The sequence below is a fragment of the Gastrolobium bilobum genome, unplaced genomic scaffold (genome assembly GCF_033153095.1).
Source record: "Gastrolobium bilobum isolate Gb01-03AN ecotype WA unplaced genomic scaffold, APGP_CSIRO_Gbil_v1 utg1162, whole genome shotgun sequence".
Taxonomy (NCBI): domain Eukaryota; kingdom Viridiplantae; phylum Streptophyta; class Magnoliopsida; order Fabales; family Fabaceae; genus Gastrolobium; species Gastrolobium bilobum.
The window spans coordinates 514,797-542,787 of record NW_026898943.1 but is presented as its reverse complement, the minus strand read 5'-3'; the positions used below and the strand labels follow the sequence as shown (position 1 = coordinate 542,787).

Here is a 27,991-nt window from a genome sequence, read left to right as displayed (position 1 = left end):
AAATGCATGACAATAGGGATGTTGGTGTGTGATCCATATCTGATAACTTCATCGTAAACGTTATGATTCTAGGGATAGACATAGGATTTGCGTAATCTTTAAGATTCTTGAACTTAATGCTTGCATTCTTGAGGAATAATCGGGGAACTAGGGTTCTTTCAAGATTGTAAAGATTTTAGGGTAACAAGAGATTGAGCTCTAATGACATGCGAAAGAATTGATTAGATTGATACTAAGGACGATTAACGTAAAGAAGGACTTCAAACATAATAAAGAGATTGAAGGAAATCGAAATCCTAGCTACGTTTTTATTTTAACAGTTTATTCAAATCTTTACTTTCTTGCTTTTAATTCTTGCAATCAATTAGTTTTAATATTTTAATTATTCAACTCAAATTCTGTTTCCAAATACAACTTTGATTGTCTAACTAAATTTGCGATAGTGAATTAGTGCTTGAGTATAATCCTTGTGGGAACGATATCTTATTCAATCATTATATTACTTGTACGATCGGTGCACTTGCCGTGAGTAGCTTTTGTCGAGCGTGGTAAAATGATCATTCTTCCCAAGTTATGAAACAATTGTACATCGTTAATTTTAACTTTATTACACCTATATTCGGGTACAGTCCAGTTATTATCTACGACTACTAGCTAGCTATAATAAAGGACATACGTGTCAGCAAAAAGGACGAAGAAAGTGACGGAATTGCTAATAACGTTTGGAACAATGAGTAAGGGTGGATTGCATTAATTAAGTTAGTTAAGGTTTCAATATCCTGCCGTATTTTTCTGTTAATGAATTATTTATAAATATTTTTATATGCATTTGATTTGATAGTCCTAAAGTTTTTTTTAAATGAAAATGGCGGGATTTTATAAAAGTAGCAGCATGGTATTTATCTATATGCATGCGTCGACTATGGACTTGTTAGGTGAACCTGCTTATAAAAAGTTACCTAATAACAGAATTTAATTATATTTTTATAAAGAAAAAAATATTTCTCCAGTAATAGAGAATAAAATTATCTCCACCAATATTTTGAGATTTAGAAAAAAAAATACAGTATTTTAAAAATTTCACTTTCTTTTATATAATAAATTTTACTAAAATTATTTTATATTCTTTTTCGAATAATATCGTTATGAAATTATCTCATATTGTTGGATAAATATTAATCGTTTTAAAAATTGTGCAACACTATTCTGAGCTGCATTTAAGTTTGAGTGAATTGAAGTTTGTTGCTACGTATTCCGCATGCCAAAATTGATGTTTTGCATTTAAAAGAAAAAGAAAAAAAGCAGATGCTAGGTTAACAGATTTTTATCCAAATGCCACGCGAATACTATTTTTTACCAGATTGTCACACGACGTAATTCGCCATCACTGGTAGCGAATTACGTTTGCTAATGATTTCGTGACACGTGATCACATTGCGTACCAAATTCGCTATCACTAATAACAAATTATGTTTAGTTAACTTTTTTCTGCGAAAATATGTCATGTGTCACAAAATCATTGGCGAACGTAATTCGCTACCAGTCGTAGCGAATTACGACACGTGGCAGTCTGGTAAAAAGTACTATTTGAGTAATTTTTTTTTCAATAAGTGACACTTTGGTGGATCTCCCTGCTAGAAAGCCCTAATTTGGCTTCAAATTACCAAACCCGCAAATAACCACAAAGGAACTTTTATTATGTTTCCTTAGAGTTTGTTTTGCCTTCCAGAAAAAATAGTTGTTATCTTTCTTATTTTAAAAGTATTTTTTACAAATGTTAAAGCTATTTTATATTTTTATAAAAATATTTAATTTTTGAAAAAATATTTAACTTTTGATTTCTGTTTTTTTTTTTAAGTTAAAATTTTATACTTCTAAAAGAAGTAGGCTTTTGTCTTTTTTGTGACTTTTATTTTTTTTTAAAGCAGACATCCAAACAAACTTAAAGTAAAAAGTACTTTTTTTCTTGAAAAAAAGTAACTTTTGAAAAAAAAAAACTTATCCAAACGGACCTTGATCATTTATTCTCACTTTTCTTTTATCGGAAATTAAGATGATAGGACATCTATGTTGACTATACTATAAATCTACACCGCTTTTTTCTCTTGTACACCGCCTTAGCTAAGAGCAATAGAACAACAAAATAATGATTAAAATTCATGATCTTTCAGCTATATACGAAGAACTAAATTAAAAAGTCCGTTTCATTTCCCATAAATATCAAATTCAATGATTTATCAACATGGAATGCAGGCTTCAAAATTCAATTCCAATAAGGCAATAATTATCCAAACCCTCTCGCACATCATGAAGCCACACACCTCTTAAACGACTCCATTGATCTTCTGCATGGCTGATTAACATTTTGGGACTTCACAATGCGCGCTGTTCTCTTATGATTCTGTCCACATGAATTGATCTTGCCGTCAGCATGCTACTGTTTCATATGTCTATTTCTTTGTTGCTTTTGCCTTGTAAAGATATTTGGGTTACCATGCCACCTTTTTCCTTTAGGCACGCCCACTTAATTAAAGACCAACATCGTTGGTTAATGCAGGATATACTGTTTTTTTCTCAAGGAAGGTTACGGTGTTGATAAATTATTTACGACCAATTTCGCGTGACCAAATGGATATTTAAGATTTATCTTTGTCGACTTCAATGTCATAATATCCTTATTTATTTTATTTTATTGGTAAATCATAATATCCTTATTTAAATAACCATGCATCATCCAAGTTCCGTAAGTGTTATTTTCAAATATAGATCATAAGCACGAAATTTTTTAATATGTTTCAGGATTAACACGGTCCTTTTATTAAAAAATTGATATTTGGACAATTTTTTTTTCTCTTTTCAACTTTTTCTCTTTCTCATCTCCGTTCCATCAAATTTTTTTTACACCCGGATAATAGAAATATGCTCCATAAGCACAAGGAGAAGGAAATTGAGAACAAGTAATAGCTCACGTGGGAACGTACCCATGTAGTGTTTGATCGCTTACGATATCTAAGCCCCCATTAGAAATAGGCCAGATTGCTTTTATGAGCACCATCATTGGGATTAGAGAATGCTTATATAATAAAAGAAAGATCTGAAAAGGGGTTTCCAACAATAGGGCTTTCCTCAAAGCAGCAGACAAATTGTTATTCAATACAGGTCATTAAGTCATTAATCAGATCAGATAAAGTCATTCGGAGGGAATCTATTTTTGCACCTACGCCCCCTTTGATTGAATTGGGTAAGGAATATCTGCTGCCTTTAGACAAAGTTCAATGAGAAAAAACGAATAAGTAATGATGACACCGGATGTGATGAACTAGTATCAATGACGTGGTGATATGGGTTATTACGGAAAGTCCTTAAGAAACATCAATACTATTCATTAAATTATGGAGAATTAGAATAGTTCTCTCATATTATATAGAAAAGTCACGTGAGCTCATCATTAAAGGATAAAAAATAAAAAGAGTGAGTGAGATTTTCGAAGTGAGATAACATGAGATAATTACTTCATGTGAAATGAGAGTAGTATTTCCCTTAAATTATTCTAATAGTTTAAACAATGAAATTTTAAATCTTTTATAAATTTTTAAGATTATTTTAATTTATATTTAATAAATATGAAGTCTTTAAAAAATACACTTAGCTAGGTTGCCTTCGATCCATTTTGAGTGATTGTACAAAAGTATTAATGATTGAGTCACAGATTATTTCTTTTGTATTTGTGATATCCATTAATAAAAGGATGTAATTAAAATTTATTCTAATACGCTTTGTGTTGAGCTTAATTTTGCGTGTAATAGAGTTGAGATAATAAAGGGATAGGTGATATTGATATTTTTCTCTTTTTGCATGTGGATAAGATTTTGTTATTTGATTTAGTATGTAACAAAAATTTAAAATTTGTATTACGTATCGAGTTATTTCTTTATCTAATACTTATATTATTTTAACAATCAAATAAACTATTTTTTTTTCCAATGCTGTCCCTCATTGTTTACCAAATAAAACAGACTACTTGTAATAAAGTTCCACTTCCACACGATAAAGAGAGACCCCTGACCCAGCATCGCATAATTGAGACACATAATGAGCTAGTTTCTGAACTTAAGGGGACAAACAATGTTGAAACTAATGATGACTATATAGTCTCTCCCCATATTGCCTAATATAATTTTAATTATCCTCTCAATCATATCCCTTTTATAGCCTTCTTGGCCGTTTCTATAATGATTTTACGAACTTCGGCCACAGTGATATAATAATATAGGATCTCTTCTTCGTAAAATGCTTGGATAGTTAGATGTAACGATTAAAAGCTCAAACTTACGCATTACTATAGCTCGAAACTCACCAAACCTGTTTTCGTGTCCTTGCATGAAACAAAAAAGAAAAAAAAAAAAACTTATGCCATTTTGCTAGAGAAAAATAAAAAATGGATTATGAATCGGTCCAAGCAGCAAAAACTGGCATCTGAGGCAACGAAAGCGCAGGCCTGAGATGTGCTAATGGCTCCCAAGAATCCACGTTACTAGTTGGAAGGGTAGCTAATAATTTAGACGTTGTTGAAGGCATTCCAAAGAGCATTGGCAAGCTTGTCTTATCTGGGCTTTCTTCTCTTGAACTGCTCAAGCTTGTTGCAAGCGAAGAAGGATTTGACATATTTGATCCAATCTTACTCAATTCCTCTACTTCTTGATGAAATATGTTATCTAAAGCCATCGAGAAAGACTGATCAGTTCTGCAACTCTCAATTTGTTGGGAGGATTGATAGAGAACCATCTTCAACTCTGATTGGCTTTTGCAGCTCTTCTGCATTAGAATGGCTTCTTGAGTGTCATCATATATAGTAGAAGGTTTATGGTTACTAGCCTCGTTCCCATTTCCACCGCCCATCTCTCTGTTCCGTCTAGCTAGTTCACTGCTAAGAAGGTCATTGCTAGCCATAATTTTTTCCACATCGTATCTTGTTATATCAAAGTTAGTAACAGCATTAACTCCTCGGAATTTTATAGCAGCAATGTCGTAGGCTTCAGCTGCTTCCTCTTGTGTACCTAAAGTTGTATTTCAATAAGGGTAACATTGGATCATATTTTATTTTATTTTTTTGGCTGAAAATATGGGATCAGAATTTAGGTTAACAATTGAAAAGATTAATTAAAGTTAGGACTGTTTATCCTTCTGAACAAACAGCTTTAGTAAAAGCTGCCTTCGGGACTAACAGTGCTCTACAATATTAAAGTGGTTCATGATCAGCCTTATGTGGATGAAAAAAGAAGAGTTCAAAGAGAAGAAGCACATCAAAGATTAGCTTTTTAAAGTCATAAAGCACCCTCTCGGTCTCTTCCTATTATGAAACATGGTCCATGAAATACATTGGCTGTTTGTTAAAGGAAAAATGTTAATAATTATAAAAAAAAAACAGTGAATGTGAAAGAACTCACTAAAGGTTCCAAGATATAGATCTTTGTTTCCAGCCACTCTCCCAATTCGAGCTTGCCACCTTCCATGTTGATGGTGTCTGCTACCAAGTTAATCAGAAGTAATGGAGTTTAGAAGAAAGGAATTTCTTTTTCCAGATATAAATCCCATTAAATTAAATTGCCATGTATATAATATATTATGCAAATGCTAGCCTATGAGACCTTGTTACTCCTCTGTACATGGAAGCCCCTCTTGAGAATCCGCTGCTTTTTCTGATTGAACAAAGTTGAATGTTATGGTTATAAACAAGTAACATGGTTGTTGACTTAAAGATGATACAGAAGCAAAGGTTTTACCTGCGTAAATGAGCAATACATTCTTGTCTGGTCATGTTCTTCATTTCCTCATGTTCGTTTTGATAATTTTCCAACTTTTATAACAACAAAATGGCATATCAGTTACTGTCACTGAATAAGACCCTTGAAATTGAATAGAAACTCAAAAGAGAAATGAGAAAGAAATTAATCATTACAGGGAAATTTATATGAGTGGAGGGTCCCCAATACTTGAGTGCGGCCAGATCATAAGCTCTTGCAGCTTTTTCTTCCATATCATAACCCCCTATTACAAAATTTTTGGAATCATTTGTATAAGGATTGATTTTTCTCTTTTGCTATCATCATAAGCAAAATATTTAACGATAAAATTAACTGCATGCCAGTTAATATATGCTCAAGGAACTAGAGCAAGAAAATAACAATCCTGGCTTTGTAAATCCTTACCTAGATAAACTGAGATTCACCGTACATTTGAGTAGAATCATCCCCCAATCAAAGACAAAAAAACAAAAAAGGAGGGAAGAAAACACAGAAAAGAAACAACAGTGAGATATTACTACAAAATGCAGAGCTTTTCAAAGGAGAACAAAATCGAGCTCAATATATTCGTTTGACCAAAAATATACCCGGAAAAAGAAAAAAAGGTAAAGGGATGGGAAGATAGTCCTTTTCTTACCTTGCCTTCCTTTCCTGCCTTGGCCCTCTTTCTTGCAGCTATTATCCCATAGATGAGCTTCATATCTACCAGTCCACCGATGCCTGATGAACAAAACATCCTTTAGAAATAAAAGAAATGAAAACACTAAAGGAGATAAACAGTTTAATATGTTAACTATGGTCATGAACACTTTTAATGTAACAGAAGCACCTGTAAGATTTAGAAGAAACCAGAGGATAACCAACCTTGTTACACCTCTATATTGAGATGTTCTTTGACCAAAGGTATCAATGGATTTCCTGTGAACGATTTGCTTCTTATTCTGGTCCACCATCTCAGGCCCTCTTTTCTTCCTGTCAATGACAACAGAATCAATGAGAGTAGTTGCTGTCTGTTGTGAACAAGTGACACAGTTCGATTGTGAGTCAGGACTCATGGACAAGCTCAATGAATGTAAATCCCCATATATCATTGATCCGATGGACCCTGATTCACCTCCATTATCCTCCACAGGAACAATCATCTTTGAATCCTGTGCATGGCTAGTAGGAAAGTCCCTTGAGACCCAGCTCTTCAGACCAAAAATTTCATCCTCGGCCATATTTGGGTGCTGGAGACTTTCTGAAGTCTGATTTTGCTTGGACCCTTCTAACATCACATCATGATTTCTTAAGGCAGAATAATATGAGAATTGTTGTTGCCTGATATTCTCTTGTACATGATTTAGGTTATCTAAGCTCAGAGGCGTTGCTTCTCTGGTGTTGCATTCATAGTTAGGGGTCGCTATTGTCTGGTCACCTAAGAAATTTTCTAGTTTTGGTGTTGAAGTAGTTGTCACTGCTTCACATAAAATAGATAAAAACAAAGAAGTCAACAAGTTGAATAATTAGTACATTTTCTCATAAAATATTCTCTCCAAAACAAGAGATTTTTGAGCTAACCTTGTGCTTGTGATTTACTCAGAGCTTCTATTCCATAGAGCGAGCCATCGGATTTGAGGGGCATGACAGGCAAGGCTGAATACAATCCAACATTTTCACCTTCCAGTCCATAGTAAAAGCCATAGTTATGAAGATGTGTAGGGTGGTAAAAGCTTGGTGGAACTGCTTCAGCAGCAGCAGAGGAAGGCTGTGTCTGAAGATGGTGATGAGGTTGTGAAGAAACACCTATATCCATTTGGGGAGAGAGGGAGAAACCCAACCAGTTATTTTGATCGTTAACGTTAAAGGTACTACTAGTTCCTATGGGCTTCATCTTGAAGACTCAGTATCACTACTTAACTTCACTAGTTAACAGAAATTGTAGCCAAAATTAAGGCAAGACAACTGAATAATTGGGAAACAGATAAACTAACAAGTAATCATGCCATATTCTTGTTAAAAATATACGTATGTTTTTTTGTTGGTTGAAAGAACAGAATAGGCCAAATCTAAGTACCAAGGTAAATAAATCCAGCATGTCCCTCTGTTTTTGTGTGTATAAATGTGTGCGTCAGCGGACCAATTTGTAAAGGGTACAAAGCAAGTTCCTTTAAACTAAACAAAAAGAATGTGTTCCAGCAAGCAATGCTAGGCATACTTCCAGCATTACATGGGGATCCGTGTTTGAGAAAGACATCCCCTTTTGCTTTATTCTACGCTCCCTTCTTCCCTTTCCTTTTGATTTTAATATTTTTGATCAATTAATTGTAAATAAACTATGGGTAAACAACTTCTCCTTAGTAGAAGTTGTTTTTTTTGCAGCTCAGAGAGTTTTTTTTATGGGATCCATTGATTGGTTAAGAAAAAATAAAACAAAAAACATATCACACATTCCAATATTTTGTGATGTGAGTTGCTGCACCAAAAAACTTCTCCATTAAAAGGAAAAGTTGTTTACCCATAAACTATTGATTGAAACAATTTATTATTATTAATCACATTAATTGTAAAATTTTATGCTAACAATAGATAAAATTAAATTCCTTTATATTTACCAAAAAAAAAATTCCTTTATTATTATAATGGGTTAGGATCATTTTACACCAGTGTAAGTTACACTCTTAATCTTGTCCACTGATCCCATTTATATCTAAGGGCTCAAATTTTTTAGTAATGTGAGCCATTGGATACAAGTGGATCAATGGTCAAGATTGAGTGTAAGACTTCTAACTCTTACACCAGTGTAAGAATATCCTGCCCCTATTATAATTATTCTTTTAGTCAAGATTGATCGGTGCACAATCTTGTTTGGTGCTCATACGATGGAGAGGGAAATCTTCAAGAAGGACTGGTGAAGCTCACGGTGGTTGGGCTTGGAGGTTCAGGAAGAGGAACAACGTTTTCTCTACTGTTTTGTGAAGATTGGTGATGTCTACTCCACTATTTGAGCTCTGATTTACTTTTGTTTACAGATCTGTTATGCTTGATGTTTTTATTCGTTTCAAGTTGTAGCTCTTGTTGATTCCGTTGTCTTTTATGGTTTCTCCATATGCTTATTTTTCTGTCATTGTATCAGTGTACCATAACTCTTTCTGTGATTCTTGATATCTGAATAAAGTGTGATATCAGAGGGTGTTTAACCCTCATTAGGCCCCAGGACGTAGGAAACTCACTAATACTGAGTTTCTGAACCTGTAAATGCTGGTGTTCTGTCTCTTTATTATTTCTTTAACCTTACTTGTTATGCGAATCTGGTTATTGTTTGAGAAAAGAGTTCCCAAAATTACAACATAAACCTAGTTAATATTACTGTTTACTTGCTCCATAATTTGCTTTCTTCCACCGCCACGTGCTCTCCCTTCAGGCACAACGAGACGTTCGTGCAAGAAATTAGGGTGAATGATGTCCCTATAAAAAAATATAATAGGGTCAAAGCCACGGGGTGGGTTGGGCTACGGAACTAAGCACTGTAAAGGAAATTATGATATCGGATAAGATCTAACCTGACCCAGTGTGATTTGGGTAGCCATGATTGTCTATGCCATAACTCGAGCATCTAATAAGTAAAGGATTTTATTTTTCTCATGTTATAAGAGAGATATTATCTTATGTTGTGAGATACATTAAATGGGATCCACCAATTTTTTTAAAAAGAAAAAAAAAAAGAGGGGCACATTTTTTTATGTGAGTGTGACATGAGAGATATATCTTATATAACATAAGAGTATAATTTTCGGTAAGTAAAACACAGAAAATTTGTTTTGTTTGCGTATTGCGACTACTTGAATAATAAAATTTAAATTTAATGAGGTGCAAGACACAGCGCAAGATCCTCTTTTATGTGCTTTTGGATGGCACTGATTGTGCTCAATAAGAAAAAAAAGTAGGAGGTGGTGATGTCACTAACAAACCTCAACTGGGAAACTAGCGACTAGCGAGTAATCTCAATCTCTTTTTAGCCTACCTTAATTACCCCTTCACAGGCTTTCCTTTCAACTTTTTTAATTTTTTTTTTTCATCTTCAGTTTTGATTTTCATGAGTTATATTTTTAATATTAAAAATATTTTTCTTATGTCGTTGGAGATAGTTGTCTTATGTTAATAAAATAAAATTATAAGAGGAATCTACAAATAATTAAAGAGAAAAAAAATAGAAGTGAGACTCACCTTTGTTATGTGTGTGTACAAATTTGATTTATCTCATGTTGAATGAGATAAATATAACCCTTTCAATATATATATATATATATAGATATATAAGGGTAAATATTTCTACAGTCACTTTAAATAAGGTTATCTACAGTTATCTAAAAATTACGTCGTTTTGATTAATGAAGGGTGTTTTTGTAATTTTAGGAGAATTAATGAAGGGTGTTTTCGTAATTTTATTTATTTATTTATCATATACATTTTATTGAAACACCTTTAATTAATTCACCTAAGATTACATAAATACCCTTCATTAATCAAAACGACATAATTTTTGGAGTAGCTGTAAATAACCTTATCTAAAGTGGCTGTAGAAATATTTTATATATATATATATGGGTCAGGATTATTTTACACCAGTGTAAGTTACACTCTTAATCTTGTCTGTTAATCCCACTTATATCTAAGGGCTCAAATTTTGTAGTAACGTGAGCCATTAGATACAAGTGGATCAAAAGTCAAGATTGAGTGTAAGACTTCTAACTCTTACACCGGTTTAAGAATATCCTGCCTATATATATATATATATAGCACTTCTCATATTCATTGGACATCCCAATATGGGTCCCGCGTTGGTATCCCATTGAAACAGGAGCGCATCTATGGTGAACCGGGGACAGGATGGTTCGTTTCAAAAATAGAAAATAAAAGAGAATAGGGAAAAATATAAGAAAAGAGAGAGATAAAAGAGTAATTTTTTTTACCCAAAAAAGAAAAGGATCACCACATTTTTTTATACTCGTATTAAAAAAATCCTTGAAACAGGGGATCCATGAATTTTATCCATCCCAATATGGGTCCCTCGTTGGTATCCCATTGAAACAGGGGATCCATGAATTTTATCAAACGGAGGGAGGGAAACCGTGCCACTCCTGCTGTGCAAATCTAATTAAAAAACTTGAAACGCCATTAACGTGAAAAGCATGTGCTTAAGTTATTGCCGTAAAGCATTTTTTTGTTTTTTGAAAAAGTAAAAGGTCAGGTGACTATAAATAAAAATCCCTCCATCGCTTGCTTTTTCAAAGTCTCACCGACGTGGATTTCTAACTATAGTTAAAAAATTGGATAAATTTTTTAAATATTATTATTTTAATAAAAAATTATGAAAATGTATTCATTTTGAATTTACATGTGTATAGCCAGTGGCGGAGCCGGCTCAAATTTGAACCCGGGCCAAAAAATTGTATGTGTATTTTTTTTTAATTTTAGTTAGTTCATATCATAATATATTTAAATTGTATTAAATACAGAACATATGAGCAAGCAGCACTAAGAAGAGTTATAATTTTATTAAATATTTTTTATTTTACTAAAAATAATTATTTTTTTTATACAAGTGAAAATTAGACACATAATCTAATACAACTTATCCAAATCTTTCACCAAAAATATTTTAAATTTTACATAGGGTCAAATTACAAATTGTAGCCCGAGCTAAATTACAATTTTAATCTGGGTCAAATTATAATTAATTATATAATTATATATAATAAGTACAATTTGTTAAAATTTAGCCCGAGTCGAAGCCACGCTCAGAGTACATGTGGCTCCGCCACTGTGTATAGCACTCAAACACGTTTTACAAGAGGCGTGACCTGATAGAGAGAGACGTCACAGGTAGGGGTTTAAATGGGCTATGCTGGCCTAACCTATAGCCCGACCTACATTGAGCCTGACCTAGCCCATCCTACATTGAAAGGTAGAGTATGTTTAGGCTTATAAGAAAGCCTTTTTAACAAATAGGCCGTACGCCAATTTTGTCAAGCCTGGCCTAAAGCCTTGTAGGCTGGCCTATTTAATTTTTAAAAATAAATTAAAAAATATATATTTATTTTAGGTGGCAATTAGTACCGACCCTTGTCTTGATGGTGGTTTAAAGATATTTCAATGAATAATATTCTCTTGTAGACTTTATTTAAGCTTTGGTTGACCTAGTAATTGTATTTTTTTATTTTTCCCATTTCTTTAACTCTATTCCTCTCTGATATACATTATAGAGCTGGGATATTATGTTGACTCTTTCTTATTTATCATTTTTTATTTCTTATGAGAAGTACTACTGCATGCATGAATGAAACTTTGCTCAATATATATTTTTTACTATTGTAAAATTTTTAATGCTCACTATTGAAATTTATATCTCGTGTAAGAAAATGCAGCAATTTATGAACACGTTAATGACATGTAATGTCAAGCGAATATTTTAAAAATTGTTAAAAAAAAATTTAAATTTTTTTTAAAATATATCACGAGGGAGGCCTACAAGGCCTGTAAGCCATATCAGGCTCTCTAATTTTTAAAAATAGGTCAGGCTTGACCTATAAATAAAGCCTTTAGTAGGCTAGTAGGTCAGATAGGCTGAAATTTTTTTTCGTAGGCTAGGCCAGGAAGGCCAAAGCCCAGCCCAGCCCATTTACACCCCTAGTTACAGGAGGCGTGTTTTAGGAGAGAGACACGCCTCACAGGGGGCGTGATTCAACTTAAATATATATATATATATATATATATATATATAAGTAAAAAAAAACACATTCGTTTCACCATAACTTTGGCCTTGGGTACCTGAATCAAGTTTTTTTTTATTCCACATAATTTTTCAAAACGAATGTGTTGGCAAGTCCGTCAAAAATATTTTGCAAAAAATACTTCCTTGTGCTCCGTTTTGCATATTTTATATCTGTGAGTATGAACGATGTTATTTAAGTTGAAGTTTTGTCTCCTATAGATATAATTTCAATTTGCAACAATGTTACCATATTCATAAGGATCTTTACTAGAAATGTTCTAATCATGACAGTGGTTAATCTGAGTTTAAATGTTCTTATAATATTATTGTTGTAAATCGAAACTTTTTTTGTGAGACAAATATGTCAAATGAAATATCATTGCAAAGATCTCGAAAAGTTGTATAGAATAATCTTTTTACCTAATTCGGACATCCGAGTCAAAAGTTATGAACTTCCAAAGATTCACGGTTAAACTGTTGACTTTTTGTGCTACGTGTCAGCATCTGGTGAGTCATGTTCCATGCGGGAAGTGTCTCTCTCCATCAAGTCACACCTACAGTGAAGTATGTTTGAGTGCTATATATTTGTAAATACATTCAAAATGATTACATTTTCGTAAAATTTTATTAAAAATCAATATTTAAATTTTTTTGCCTAAAAAATTTGAATCGATGAGATTTTGAAAAATCAAAGAGAAAAAAAAAATTCATGTAAAATTTTTATATTCTATTTGTCGTTTTTAATGTTATTGTTGCTATTTTTCTTTCCTTAAAGATTCATTTCCTAACATTTTTGTGAGAAAACTGTTCTAGAAAGCCTTGATCCGGCGGCTCTTAAGAGGCATCTTAACACTTTAAAAAGAGAGAATGAGAAACGTTAATGAAAGAAGGAAGAACAATACAGAAGCTTAGGACAAACCTATAAAGTATGCCCTCATGATCAAAGTACATATATTCTAGGCATGATTAAGTGAAGGGCCCTTAACAAACATACTTTTTATGTGGTAAATGCGTTAATTTATATTAGTATATAAAAATTAAAGCGTTACAAGACATATAGCTAATTGTTTAATACCACTACAGACAGTAAAGTACTGGCTTTGCTAAACCACCATACCTTTCGAGGTCATGTACTTAAACACCATATGAAACAAAACAGCCGTAACAAACAGGAACGAGTTAATATGAAGTTCCAGTTAGGCATTTGATACGATAGATATTTTTTTTACCGAGAAAAAAAGATTACTTAACATTTGGTAGGAATATTTTGATCCCAAATAAGTTATAAAAAAGTGTTTGATTAAACAAAATTTTGCCGGAAAAATTAGATTAATTTTACTGATTCTATATTTGATTGATGGTAAAATATTGATTCGAATGTGAATTAAATTATCAAAAACTCTTAATTTTTTGAATATGCCAAGTGAGTCATCATCAAATGTTGGTTTTTTTTGAAAAAAAGTGAATCAAATGTTACTTTTTGAGAATCCAAGATCAAGGGAAAAAAAATACCAAAGGTTAAGTGGAAATTTTTTTTGCCTTTGTGTAGTTCAAAATGAAAATACCGTGTAAAAAAAGTTGCTGACATTTTGTTCACAATACCCATACCAAACATAATAAATAAATATTTCTCACCCCACTTTTCTATCATTCCATATCAAATACACATACCAAATTTTCCCTTTTTTTGGGCCTTAGTTTAATATAGTTATTCGTTTACAATTACAATTTAGTGAAACTATTCACCGCAGGGAAAACTTCTTAATTTGGGGCAATTAGTCTTTTCCATGTATCTGCTGCATATGTAATGTATTTCATCAGAAAATGATCCTTGCATACCCAAAATTTTATACGAATTCTACACTAGTTAATAATGTATAATTTTGGGGTTAAAATAATGTATATATAGTTAATGTACTAGTAATCTATAAGGCACCATTATCATTGGGGAAAAGATCCATTTACAATTTTTTTTACAAACTTACCAATTACACTATGTCTGACCGATAATACTCTACTTGAGAGTGTATTACCGGTCAGACATAATATAGTTTGTAAATAAATTTTTTATAAATATAACATTTTCCTATCATTGGTACTACATTAATAATACGTTAACTTAAAAAATATACATTATTAACATGTATAAAATGGAGTAAGAAGTGGGTGAGCATGTAACAAAGTTGTATAACAATATTTAAAGGGGAATATGTTTCTCTCATGTAACATATAAAAAAGTGGATAAGATCCATTAAGGAGAAGAGAGAAAAAGAAAACAATGAATCTCACTCACTCTTTGTGTGTGCATGAGACAAATTATCTCATTCAACATAAGAAATATATTTCCCATATTTAAAACAAGGAAAAATGTTTTGTTTTATTAAAGGACATAAGTTATGTCTTTTCACCCCTTTATAGTTATGTACTTTGGGGAGTACATAATTATAATATTAAAATTATATTTTTTTTCACTTTCCAATCAGTCGATAGTTTATGAAAAAAGAGAAAAAAAAAATATAAGTTTAACATTATAACTATGTATTACTTTGAGTACATAATTATAAGGGAGTAAAAAAAAAGTTAAATACTTTAAAAGGCAAATTATTTTCCCTTAAAACAATGGAAAATGTTATACTTATTACTTTTTTTTTATTATCTCTTACTTACAAATCTTAACCGTTGATTTTTGCTAATCTAACGGTTATAATTTATTGGAATTTAATAATTAATTAATAAGTGTGACCCAATAAATTATAACCGTTAGATTGACGAAAATCAACATTTAAGATTTGATAATAAGAGGTAGTAAAAAAAAATTAATAAATATAACCTCCCCTAAAACAATAATGTGAAAGTCATCAGGTTTGAACAAAACTTAGTTCCTTTCCCAACAGTTTACAATGTAAAACAGTGTAGTATTTCTTTCTGACCCCACTTGAGAAGCAACTCGCCCACTATTTATTTCAGTTTCCTAATGTGTCTGCAATATTTAAATTTTAGATTCCCTTTGATCAATATCATCATTGGTTTGCATGCAAATTTGCGTGACCAAGTTCATGGAGACAGAAATTCAAGAGCACATGATTTCGGTTAGAAGAAAGTGTTCGGGAAGAGAGTTTCGCAGTGAAAGAAAGATGTAGCACAGGACTAGGAGGAATGTTGAGAAAGAGAAAGAGACCATCTTTTTTTTATCATGGTTATGATGAGTATATCCACTCACCAAATACATTAGACCAATTAACATTTTGCTTGAAAATTGTAGGGCATGGCCAGTAAAGGATCTCCTTACTGCCTGAGCGAACATTGCTTTCTTTACATTTCAGCATCCTTTTTTCTTGTGGGACGATGGGGAAGCGTATCTTGGTGCCCTTTTCTCAGCGTTGTTGGCTTTGAGGTAAAGGACTGGCTAATTCCCTAATTAAGATCCATCTCGTATCATTTTCTGAAAATTTTAATTTTGATGGTTTTTTTTTTGGTGAATTAATTATTTTTGTCATTGTTAATAAAATCATGTAGTTGTAATACGAGTTATTCAGCAAAATAAAGCCATTATGATAAAATTAGAAAGATTAACAAAATCTAGTGCTAATAAATATCATGCTATTTTGTCATGAAGTGGGCATCAGGAGGCGAAACACAAAAAGCAAGAAATTAGCTAACCATAGCAAATGAAGACACCCCAATCTTGACCTTGAGATTTATTGAGCAAATCTGTAGATGCAAAAACCAAGCCTTGACACAAGAAAGAAAAATTGTTTAGAACAAGATTAAGGCATCATATATTCAATAAAGAAGGCTAATGTTTTGTGATCTTTCATCTCTTTTATTTGCTCTTAGTTTATTGATAGGATTTTATAGAAATTATGCACTTTTCTCTTTTTATTAAGATTTGTATGCCTAAAATTTCCTTTTCGTTTCATTAGTTGATTAAGAATATCTATCTTCAGAAAAAGAAAAAGAAGCTGGTTTTAGAAAGAAATTAATAAACATCCTCACAGCCTTCTGTTTAAGCCTTAACAGGTGGAAGAGATCTCAGCCTGAGGGAAGATCACGAGCGCAATGCAATTGCAAAGAAACCAGTCGCAAGACCAAAAATAATTTTTTTTGGCAGTCTAGGGCCCAAAACTTTTCTAGTTTTCTTGTTACATATCGAGCAAAAACTCTATCATTGATTGCTTTGTCACTTTGAGAAGCTCTAACTCGCTCCGTAGTTACCCTTTAAATTCCTAAAGAGTTTTCAATCCGTTTGGCCAGCCCATATCCGTAGACCCAATTAGTTGGGTTCAATATCAAAGTATATACCTTCTAGAAGACATCTATAAAGAGTCATAAATAGTGACAGAGTCAGGATTTAATTTCAGCAGGGGTAAAAAATTTGACATATTATTTTTGTAATTACACAAATCTATTAGGAAAAAAATTTACTTAAAAAAAGTAAAGTAATAGAAGTCATGTTATTTTATCAAATAATAAATATTTATTTAAAATTTAAAATATAATATAAAATTAAATTAGTAAAAAAAGTGCAAATTATATGTATATTACATATATAAAATTTTCATGTGATCTTTATGAATATTATTATAATGTGATGTTAAGGAAAATTTATTTAATTTGATGTAAATGAAAATTTATTTATTTTGATGTCAATGAAAATTTATTTCAGGTGATCTTTGTGAATATTTTTTTTAATATTTTAATTTGGTTTGGGTTTATAAACTTTAGTTTGCAACTTGGTAGACCTTACATGTCGTATTAGGTTTTTTAGTTTTTTATAATAGGTCAGGATAAACCTATAAATCAAGTCTTTAATAGGCTAATAGGCCAGTACAGGCTCTGAATATTTTACATAGGCTTAGGCTATCAAAGCCAAATTCTAACCTAACTTGACCCATTTATACCCCTAGTTGTGACTAGTAACGAACATCAACGTAGAGGGACAACAAATTTCACAATTAAAAAAAATAGAATAATCAGCAACAAATGTCTAAAATCATTTAAATTGATCCACATAATTATTTAATGAGTGTTTAGATATCTTAAAAATTTTAAAAATACAAAAAAGAAGAAGAAGTTGTTAATGAATAAGTACAAGAAATTTTCATACTCCATATATATACATATATCTTCATTGATTTTTCTTTTTACCAGTTTCTACTAATTAATCGTCAAAATTCTCATTCCTGTTGTGAAATCAAATACAAATAACACAGGAAACAATTCAATTTCATTACTAATAGCAACTGTACCTCTCTCTATATATATAGGGGCAGGATATTCTTATACCAGTGTAAGAGTTAGAAGTCTTACACTCAATCTTAACCATTGATCCACTTATATCCAATAGCTCACATTACTAAAAACTTAGAGCCTTTAGATATAAGTGGGATCAATAGACAAGATTGAAAGTGTAACTTACACTTGTATAAAATGATCCTGACCCAGGGCTTATCGTTTCTCAAACTGCTTGAGATAATCTTATCTCCGGCTACTAAATCATAACCGTACAAAGATGGATCAATGGTGATGATGAAGGAAGACAGAGAAAAAGAGAATCATAACCATTCAAAGGTGAATCAATTGATATAAGGAAATAAATAAATAAAACGACGTAATTTTAGGGTAGCCGGAGATAAACTTATCTCAAGCTGCTTGAGAAATGTTTTTTCCTATGTATATAGGGGAAGGATATTGTGACAACCAAGTTGTGTTACTACCAAGTGACTACCAATTAATCTCACCGTTAGATCGATTATGTTGATCCAACGGTTATATTTATTTCCATCTTTGTATGGTCATAGTTTCTCAAATTTAATACTTTATATTTATTTCCACCTTTGTATGGTTATGATTTCCCATATTTAATGTTTTCACTTTAAATATGAGAAACCATGACCATACAAAGATGGAAATAAATATAACTGTTGGATCAACATAATCTATCTAACGATGAGATTAATTGGTAGTAACACAATTTGGTTGTCACAATATCATTCCTCATATATATATATATATATGGGTTATGTTTATCTCATTTTACATGAGATAAACAACTCTCCTACACACAAAAAAGGGTTGGGTCCCACCGCTCTTTTTTTTTCTCTCCTCTTACCTGTGAGTCCCACTTATAATTTTATTTCTACAACATGAGGTAATTTTTTTCTACAACATAAGAAAAATATATCCATATATATATATATACACACACACAAAGGTAAACGTAAAACAACACTCCATTTTTCAAAAGAAATAAAATCAATAAATACAATCACAAAAAAAAATTATAAATAAAAAAAGCAGCATGAATTTCATTTATGTTAAAAAAACCCAATAAAATATTATGGTAAGCAAAGACAGAATTTTTCTTTTACAAGTTCAAAAATATAAATCAATATTTTCCCCCAACGGACAATATAATTATCAATGCATATTCCAAGAACATGTATCAGTAAAATCTTGAGAAAGGAACAAAACATCGTACCTTATCGCAAAATGGCTGGGTTCCGGATGGTGAGTACGAATAAGAAAAAAAGGTTAGAAAAAAACCCTAATTGGAAAAAGATGAAAGAAAAAGAAGAAGAAATTAAGAAGAAAGCAATCTGTTATATGGTCATACACACAAAGCAACTCCAAATCTTTGTCTGTTACCATTGTTACAATTTTAGCTAGGGCTCAACTATAATTGCTTATATATATAATTATGTATAATAAATAAAATTTATTAAAATGTAATTGGTGCCTAAGCCCTACCTAAGTATAACGTAGATACACTACTGCTACCCCTGCCTATTAGACATAGGTTTCAACAAGGTAACAACACTATACTTTCTCTCTTCCACGCTTGAGAGAGATTTCCCTTCTCTAAATACTCCCCTCACACAAAGGGGAGGGAGATTTTCTTCTCACTCATTTCATATGCAGTCACTCTACACAAATGGTATCACATCTTAGCCACTCTCACACACTCCTACTTGATACACATATACATGAAAAGCTTTAACATAACCTTAGTCTATACCATGGCTGCTGGGAGTATCCCTAGATCAACATATTACACCCTTCATGGGTACATCTATGAACAACCAGTTCACAATCATAACTAAGAAATCTCTGCAAATTAGCGCTTCCTAAATTTGATCTCACTGACTTAGGCAGAGCTTGAATTACATTAATCTCAAATCAGCAAGTTCAAAAGGCAAACCGTTTGACATGGCACCCACCACTGCATCGCTAACACAATTGTGAGAAGCTCTAGTAGTACAGTGCAAAGTATTATGAAATAAACCCTTTCTTGCGGTCATGAAATTGTAATTGGACATAGAAATTCAAAAAGCAAGTATGAATTTTGGCATCAACAACATGCCCATAGCATTAAGATTTGAGATCCGATCTCGGAGTTAGTTTTAATCATAAATGATGAACCTTCCATGAAATCGATTTAACCGAACCATTGAACCAAAACATACTAGAGACAGAGAATGATAATTAATTTTGTAAAGTATGACACTAGATCTAAAATCCTTTACAAAATTTGCATCTGTTGATACCAACCTGTTCCCAAAATCTACCCTTTCATTCACAACTGGTAAGAATAATGATTGTCTAAACTCATATGCGGGAAAGAGCAATATCCGTTCATTTAACCAAGAACAGCAGGATCCCAAACACGTTCCATTCTGTGTCCGGTTTAGTAGTTTAAAGTTCAAACATGTTCAGAACATCATATAAATGATAAATCCCACCCTATAACAAGAGCAGACGAGTTCTAATTAGAACTATCATCACAGAAACAAACTAGTCTCGATGGTCAAAAAATGCATATATTTATGTGGATGTTGACAAAACAAACAAAAAATTGGAATTTGAAATACATATGTTTACCTTACATATATTTCTTGGAATACACTTTCAATCCGCTCTGATAGGTAAGGTTCAAGTGCCGATGGTTCTACGAGCAGACGAGAACGATTTGGTACAAATGGATTTTTTTATTTTACAAAATGATTTTGCATATAACATGAATCATTTTAGATGACTATTTTGAAATAATAAATGCTTAGCAATTTATTAGATTATTGGGTTACAAGTAATGTTGTTAGGCTAGTTCAACACCTTATCACAATCCAAAATCATTATTGTACAAAAGGATTTTGCAACACTGATCATCACCAATGAATTAAACTACATCAATAAATCCAACATCATATATCAACTCAAAACCTTAAAATATTGAATCCATAGACCCCATCAAATTTCATTACACTTGAATATCCCAATACATTCCATTGATTTCTTTTCTCTCATAGTCTTTTATTCAATGGTTACATTCCAAGTTAGAGGTTGAACCTAAATATTGCTGCATTACATATAAACCCAAAATGCTGTTCAATATTTTTGTTTAAAAAATTGTTTTATTCTTTTTAAATTGAGATTTGAAGGGAAAAGAATGGCATTTTAACATAAAATTCATCTACAAACTTTATAGTTTTTACTGGTTTCAGACACAAATTCGGAAGAAAGGAAAAGAAAACAGAGCATAAACATGGAACTTCATTCGCAAGTCAGCAATCAGTTTGATCTTAGTAGCTCATCCTAATGAATTAAGTGCAATTGTTATTATCTTCTGGAAATTTTGAGGTTAATAATCAGGATAAAATAATTTGTTGAATGTTTTGAATTTGTTTATCAATTGTTTTCTGCTAGAAGTGCTCTGCATCATGTTGAAGGGATGCACGTTATCTTGCATGATGCGGCACCATATCAATCTGCTTATGGTGCATTGTTTATAAAAATCAGAAAAGGACTGCAAGAGCCAACTAAGTTAGAATCGTTCATAGCAAAAATATGCAACATTTCAAAAAATAAAGAAAGAAAAAATGCAACACGAATAATTTATATGAGAACTGTTGAAAATTCTTACAATTACATACAACTGGAAAGGAAAGGCTCAATTTACAAAAACTAGAAGAAAAAAAGAAAGAAAAGGAAAGGCTCAGACACGCACAAATACTGTCATCAAGAGCAATAGATTTGCTTTGGTCCTGATCAGAATCGAGAAATTTATATCGGTCATCATAGCCTTAGTCTTTACAATTTTAAAAAACAAACGGAAAGAACATAAAATAAAATTGTCATTCAAAGTTCAAAACGCAAACCCTAAAACGACAAGCTTAACAAAGATTAAGCACTGATAAAAGATTCGCAGGAAATAAAACAGACATGAACCTTGCTCCGCGAACAATGCACTACAGAAAGAACCCAGGGGGCTACAGAAAACTGAAATGGAGAGACTAGAGAGGACAATTAAAAACCCTAATTCCTAATGTTTTTCTGCTTTGGACTCTGGAGTAAGTGGCCCACAATAGATGATGTTAGGCCTTTGACCCAAATAATAACAAAAAGGCATAGTTAATTGGAGCACACAGCCCAATTTTCCTCTGAACTTGTTTAGAAATGAATGGGCTTCCCATGTGGTTTTAGAGTGAGTTGCGGTCCAAGCAAAAACGCTTAGTGTTCTGTGTTTTTAAGATTTTTTTTTTGAATACTAAGACTTATTGTTATTCCCTTTAGCCTCTCTTTAATCATTACCATTTTCTAATTCATTGCATAAATAATTTTTTTCTCTATATGCTATGTTAAGTTATCTACAAATTCATGCAGGGGAAGTTACATTAATGTTTGTGATCTGGATAAAATATAATCAGCCCACAAAGGGTTAAAACCAAAGATCAAGGCCCAAACATATAAGGCCTATGAAGTGCGCGATGTGTTCATCGCGCATAGAGAATCCAGGGGCGGTATGACCTCATCGCGCCTAAACCGCCTAAGACATGCCTTAAGAACTAAGGTAGAAATCCATAACACAAGAAACCACCGCGCCATAAAACCAATACACAAAGGACACCTTCAGTTTGCCACCACTCTACAAAGGTAGCTTGAAATATATAGGTAAGGCCAGAACGACACCAGCTGAGAACATATAAGCCTGCAGCTAAGGGTGGTAAATGAATCAGAAGCCTTTCAGGGGCCTTTGGCTAGGCTCGTGAAGGCCTGAGCTTATATGTCTAAAATTGGTAGTAGGAACCAGGCTTGAACTTGTATAAAAGCTCATTTAATAAAAAGGTCTCAGGCTCTAATTCAAAAGTTCGGCCATAGAGCCTCTCAGGTTAGCCTAGTATATTAATTTTTATTTTTATTTTATATTTTTTTATACTACTTGTAATAGCCTTTTCTTTCCTCAATCCATTTCGTTCCATTTTATTGGTTAAACAAACTTTTGAATAATTTTATTCTATATTATGCTGTTTGATATATACATTGAATTTATGAATATTTATGAAATTACTAGTGCTGTTGATTGTATATTCTGTTTGGATAAATTTTTATTGTCTTATTTTTTTTAAATAGGCTAAACCAGACTTTTATTTTTTTGTAAATAAGTCAGGCCATAGGCCGATAATTATATTCATAACAGGTAACAGACTTTGTCAGACTTTGTCAGACTGACACATTTAAACACAGGCTTAGCATTTTAAGATCAAAGCTCAACTTGGCTCGGCCCGTTAACACCCTTACCTGCAGCCCATAAACAGCCAATCAGAGGACATGCCGCCTACCAAAGGCAGCATCGGATTTACTATACAAACGAAGGGCACATACCTAGGTTATAATTCAGTAAGAATACAACATAAGCCTAGCTTTGATAGTGACTTGAGCGTCATAGTGTCTTTGCAGGTATCCCTAGTCAGAATCACCGTGCCAAGATCTCATTACCATCATCTCTAACCCAAGAAACATACAACCCAACTAAAAGTCTTCATTCTTTAACCGTACGTGATTAGGCCCCATACATATTGATCCGCCCATATGGTACTGGTCCGTTGTTAAACAAGTTCATATTTAATTAATCGTACTGTAAAATACATAATTATAACTGCTGTCTAGATTGACAATCCGCTCTCCTGTTGTAATTCTTGTTCAATTGCATCATTGCATGCATCTAGTGCCATGATTTCATTGCAATGATATTTAAAAAAAAAAATAAAAAATCTAGATTGAGATATGTTTAACCAGCAATATTACGTAGTTGAATTAGGTGTGACAGATTAACAATATTATTTATATGAATTAGGTATGGTTCGGAATGGCACCGAAAAGGAGTTTATCATAAAATATGAAACAATTTGTATAGTATATATGACATTGATATCTAATACTAATAAAAGAAGCTAAAATATGTTGATAAGTAATTTAGCCTCTGTAGAGATAAATTATCGTAAATTGCCATCAGACATGTAATCTTAATAACTTTTTTTTTAAAGATCACAAGCGGTTCCATAGCATTTGGTATTATATTAATCCCAACTCATTTGACTCTGACTAACCGGGAAAAAAGAAGGTGGTGGTTCTGATCATTCTTAAACCCAAATTTTGATGACTAAACAATCTTGTCAATCTTCCCGAGATGCAATTTTCATTTTTTTAATATTATTAGAGAAGAAGTAAAAGAAATTATTGAGTTTTTTTGTTTGTAAACAAAATAATTTCATGAGACTGAATTATTTTTTCATTATAATAATTCAAATATTATAATTATATAAGTCTTTTCTTATTTATTGGTATCAACGGTAAAGTTAATTTTTTTTTTTCAAATAAACATATAAATAAATAAAAAATACTCTTTAAATAGATTCATAAAAGAGAAACAAAGGGATGAAGTAGAAATGTAGAATAAAACATGCCTTTTCGGCTCTTAGAAGTGCATTGTATTATTTATTAACCCGTGACTACGATACATAGAAATGATTTAGTATCGAATAATTATATAGGCAATCTTCAAATTCGGCTCAATAGCTTTTCCCTTTTTTTTTTTTTTTTTTGGAGTTACCCAACCCTAATTATCTCTTTGAGACGAGTTGGCTCCCTCCGGTATTCCCACGAGCTTCGACTCTTTGAGCCGGCTATGGAACTAATCCGGAGTGCGGGGGAACAGTGATGGCTAAAGGTTCAGCCCCCTCCCCAAGAATGCATTCAGCGGGAATCGAACACATATTCAACCCCGCTAACTCAGCGCCAAATTACCAACTGAGCTCCACCCATTGGGTAGCTTTTCCCTTTGAACCACTATTGAAAGGTAAAAACTATGCAAAATAAATAAAAAAATAAAAATGAAGACAATTATGGGTTGGTTCGGCTTCATTGATTATAGATAAAGAATTAAAGATGTGAATGTGAACAAGTTAATTGGAAGCTTTATAAAAAGTACCATTAAGAAGCAAGCAAATAATGTCCTTGCTGGTTGCCGTTACTTTCGAGGCTCTTATGGGAAAATATAACTATCCAGCTCTTCTGTAATCCCAGATAGCACTCCGGTCCTTCAGTCAATACTTCATGTATGAGTATAGGATCTAATTGAGAATCATTAAAGCAAGTTCCTCAAATTAAGGAGATGAGAGGATCTGAGAACCATATTATCTAGAGCCGGCAAAACGGGCTCGGCTCGGTGAGTCAACCCGTTCAACTCGTCAAACGGGACGGGACAGACTCATTTTTTGGCGGGTTAATGGCGTACATAGGCGGACTGAGGCGGGTCAGTGTAAAATAGGCTTGGGCTGGAGAGCCAACCCGCTCAACCCACCAAACTGGACGGGACGAGTTGAGTTTTTCAGCCCACTTTCAAAAGTGGAGTAGAGCGGGGCTGACTCATTTTTTGACGGGTTGATGGCATCCCGCTCATTTTGCCACCTCTAATATTATCCGTCGTAGTGATTAGGGCACTATTAGCTAAGGCGCTGCATTATTTATTCCGACGCCATAACTTTGACAAATGCTTTTAAAAATTCATTAATTTGGTTATTCAAATATGAGTTAACTTTTATAATTGTTTTATTATTGACATTATTTTGGCCCACCAAACATCACGCGGAAATTTTAGGCCACCAAAAAAAAATTGACAATTTTAAAATAAAAGGGATTTATTTTTATTCACATATTAATAGTTACTAAAATTTATGCTTCAAAATGATTAACTTACCTTTATCCTATACGTTATTATATAAGATATTTCGTAAATAATTTTGAATACTTCTATTTTATATCTCTATTATTATTATTATTATTATTATTATTATTATTTTGAGTTTTTACGATAATAATTAGATGAATAATAATATTTTCTTTACTAATCACTGCTAGTTTAAGTGGCAAGATATTCAGTTTCTCTTAAGTAAGGCGTTAGATTAGAGATTTATGAGTAGAAAAAACAAGTGTTAGGAGACTTTTGTCTTTCTTAGTTAATACACCCAATTCGATTTAAATTAGTCGAGGTCCAAAATAATTTTCAGGTACTAAGAATCTAAAAAAAATAGTAATATTTTATTTTTTGCAATTAATTTATAAAATATTAATATCCTTATTCTAGTTTAATATTTGTATATTTATGCTAATATTGTATTGATTTATGTTATACTTCAATTTTATCATATTTTTATTTGGATATTTGTGTCGCCCTAATTCAATTCACGCTTCGCGATCCCACAGACATTCCATGCCACGATCAATGTAGAAAGCGATATTTTTGTGGTTATTAATCAACAACACTGGTATTGTGCTTAAAGTAGTCCTGTATGTACTGACAAAGTTAAGTACTTACTTTGGGACTATTTTAAAGCGAAAAACCAAAGCTGAGCCGTGCAAAAACCACGTCGCTTCCCTTGAGTGCTAGATAGCGACACGGGTATTATTGGACTTGGAAGATAACCCTCGACCCGTGATGCAGTGCTTATGGGCCCTATGCTATATACTTCAGTCTGACGAATGAAATCTTATTTGAGTTTCTTGGCTTAAAGCTTTTCCTAACGGATAAAGTTAAAGATACCTAATAAAATATGGATTATATTTATCTACTTTTACATAAGATAACTAAATTTCTTACACACACAAAAACTAGGTGGGTTCCACTTCTTTTTTTTCTCTCTCCTCTTATCTATGGGTTCCATTTGCAATCTTGTTTCTACAATATAAGATAAATATTTTCCTACAACATAAAAAAATTATTTCCCATAACATATATGTTGCTTCAAGGGTCTTTCTAGCATTACAAAAATGAAGGAAAAAATGTAATAAATTTTTTTTCAAAGAGGGTTACTTTACTTAGTATCATTTAATAAAAGAGAACAAGGAGTTTTTTTTTTCAAAGTAAAGTACATCTTAACAAATATTATGGGCCCATTTTAATTCTTTAGAAAAAAAAAGTCAATTTATGTTCTCTCTGAAATTTAAAATAGACATAGTTAATTGAAATCATGGTTCCTCTGAAATTCAAAAAAGACTCATGTTAATCACTCAAAAGGACTAGCATGTCTATTTTGAAGTTCAGAGATATCACGAGTCGACTATTTTTTTTAAGGGATTAAATTGGGTCCCATGATATTTGTTGAGAACCCAAAAGGTACTTTACTTTTTGTTTTATTTCATAAAAATATGGGATTGATGTTTGTTCTTTTAAAAGACATGGAATTGTGTCAATTTAAGCGAGAGAAAGATATATATAATGAAAATCACGAGGGAAGAAAATGAGAGATTTTTTTTAATTTATATTTTAAATAAAAAAACTAATTTTTACCAAAATGACCACCCTTTAAAAAGACATATTTTCCCCTAAAAATTGTGTAATTTAAAATAAAATTATTATGTTTTACTTTCCCTCTCTTCCACAATACTCTCACTTCTCTATCCTAAATCCTCTAGATGGGTTAATCTCATTCTCAAATTGATTACTATTGGAGTTATACCTAAATCTTCTAGACGGGTTAACTTATTCTCAAAGAATTTCATGATTTTGCAATAGGGGGTCATTCTGGATTTTCTCGTATATATAAAAGCATAGTTGGACTTTTTTATTGGGAAGAAATGAAAAAAGTTATACAGTACTATGAAGCAGCTTGTGATGTTTGTCAACGAAATAAATTTCAAACACTATCTTCAGCAGGTTTACTACAACCTTTGCCTATTCTAATACAGGTCTGGAGTGATATCTCAATGGATTTCATAGGCAACCTTCCCAAGGCTCATAATTTGAATACTATCTTTGTCGATGTTGATAGACTAACGAAATATGCTCACTCTATCCCTTTATTTCATCCTATAGAGCTAAGAAAGTGGCTGAAAAATTCATTAAGGAGATTATAAAGCAATATCGATTTCCAAACTCTATTATATCTGATCATGATAGGGTTTTTATGAGTCAGTTCTGGGCTGAAATTTTTGAACAAATGGAGACTCATCTGAAATTTATTTCAACCTATCATCATCAATCAAATGGTGTTGCGATTACGACAAGTATACCAATCGTTTCAAGTAATAAAGTAGTGAGAAAGAGTATCGTCCCACGAGGATTAATGCACCAAATACTATCCTAACTATTCCCTTTAAT

General features: G+C 32.2%; 1 protein-coding gene and 1 non-coding gene across 2 annotated transcripts; both read right to left on the bottom strand.

Annotated features, from left to right (window-relative positions):
* Positions 1–4,443: 4,443 nt before the first annotated feature.
* LOC133285690 (AP2-like ethylene-responsive transcription factor ANT) lies at positions 4,444–7,677 on the bottom strand. The gene is made up of 9 exons (XM_061482963.1): positions 7,365–7,677; positions 6,669–7,263; positions 6,442–6,524; positions 6,210–6,218; positions 5,960–6,048; positions 5,784–5,857; positions 5,649–5,699; positions 5,448–5,524; positions 4,444–5,057 (listed from the first exon to the last, which is right to left on the bottom strand). Exons 1-9 carry the CDS (start codon positions 7,675–7,677, stop codon positions 4,444–4,446), a joined length of 1,905 nt encoding a protein of 634 aa, XP_061338947.1.
* A 13,868-nt stretch (positions 7,678–21,545) lies between these two features.
* Positions 21,546–21,639, bottom strand: LOC133285698 (small nucleolar RNA snoR126). The gene has a single exon (XR_009748042.1). It is a non-coding gene; the product is annotated as a small nucleolar RNA snoR126 (small nucleolar RNA).
* Positions 21,640–27,991: the final 6,352 nt, after the last annotated feature.

Bases quoted from the DNA above. Each gene is read 5' to 3' on its own strand.
- LOC133285690 (XM_061482963.1), bottom strand. From the start codon at position 7,677: ATGAAGCCCATAGGAACTAGTAGTACCTTTAACGTTAACGATCAAAAT. The intron at 6,525-6,668 runs GTTGGTTATCCT...TTTGTTCATCAG, and splicing joins CAATATAGAGGTGTAACAAG to GCATCGGTGGACTGGTAGAT. The intron at 5,700-5,783 runs GTAAAACCTTTG...TTGTTCAATCAG, and splicing joins TGTATTGCTCATTTACGCAG to AAAAAGCAGCGGATTCTCAA.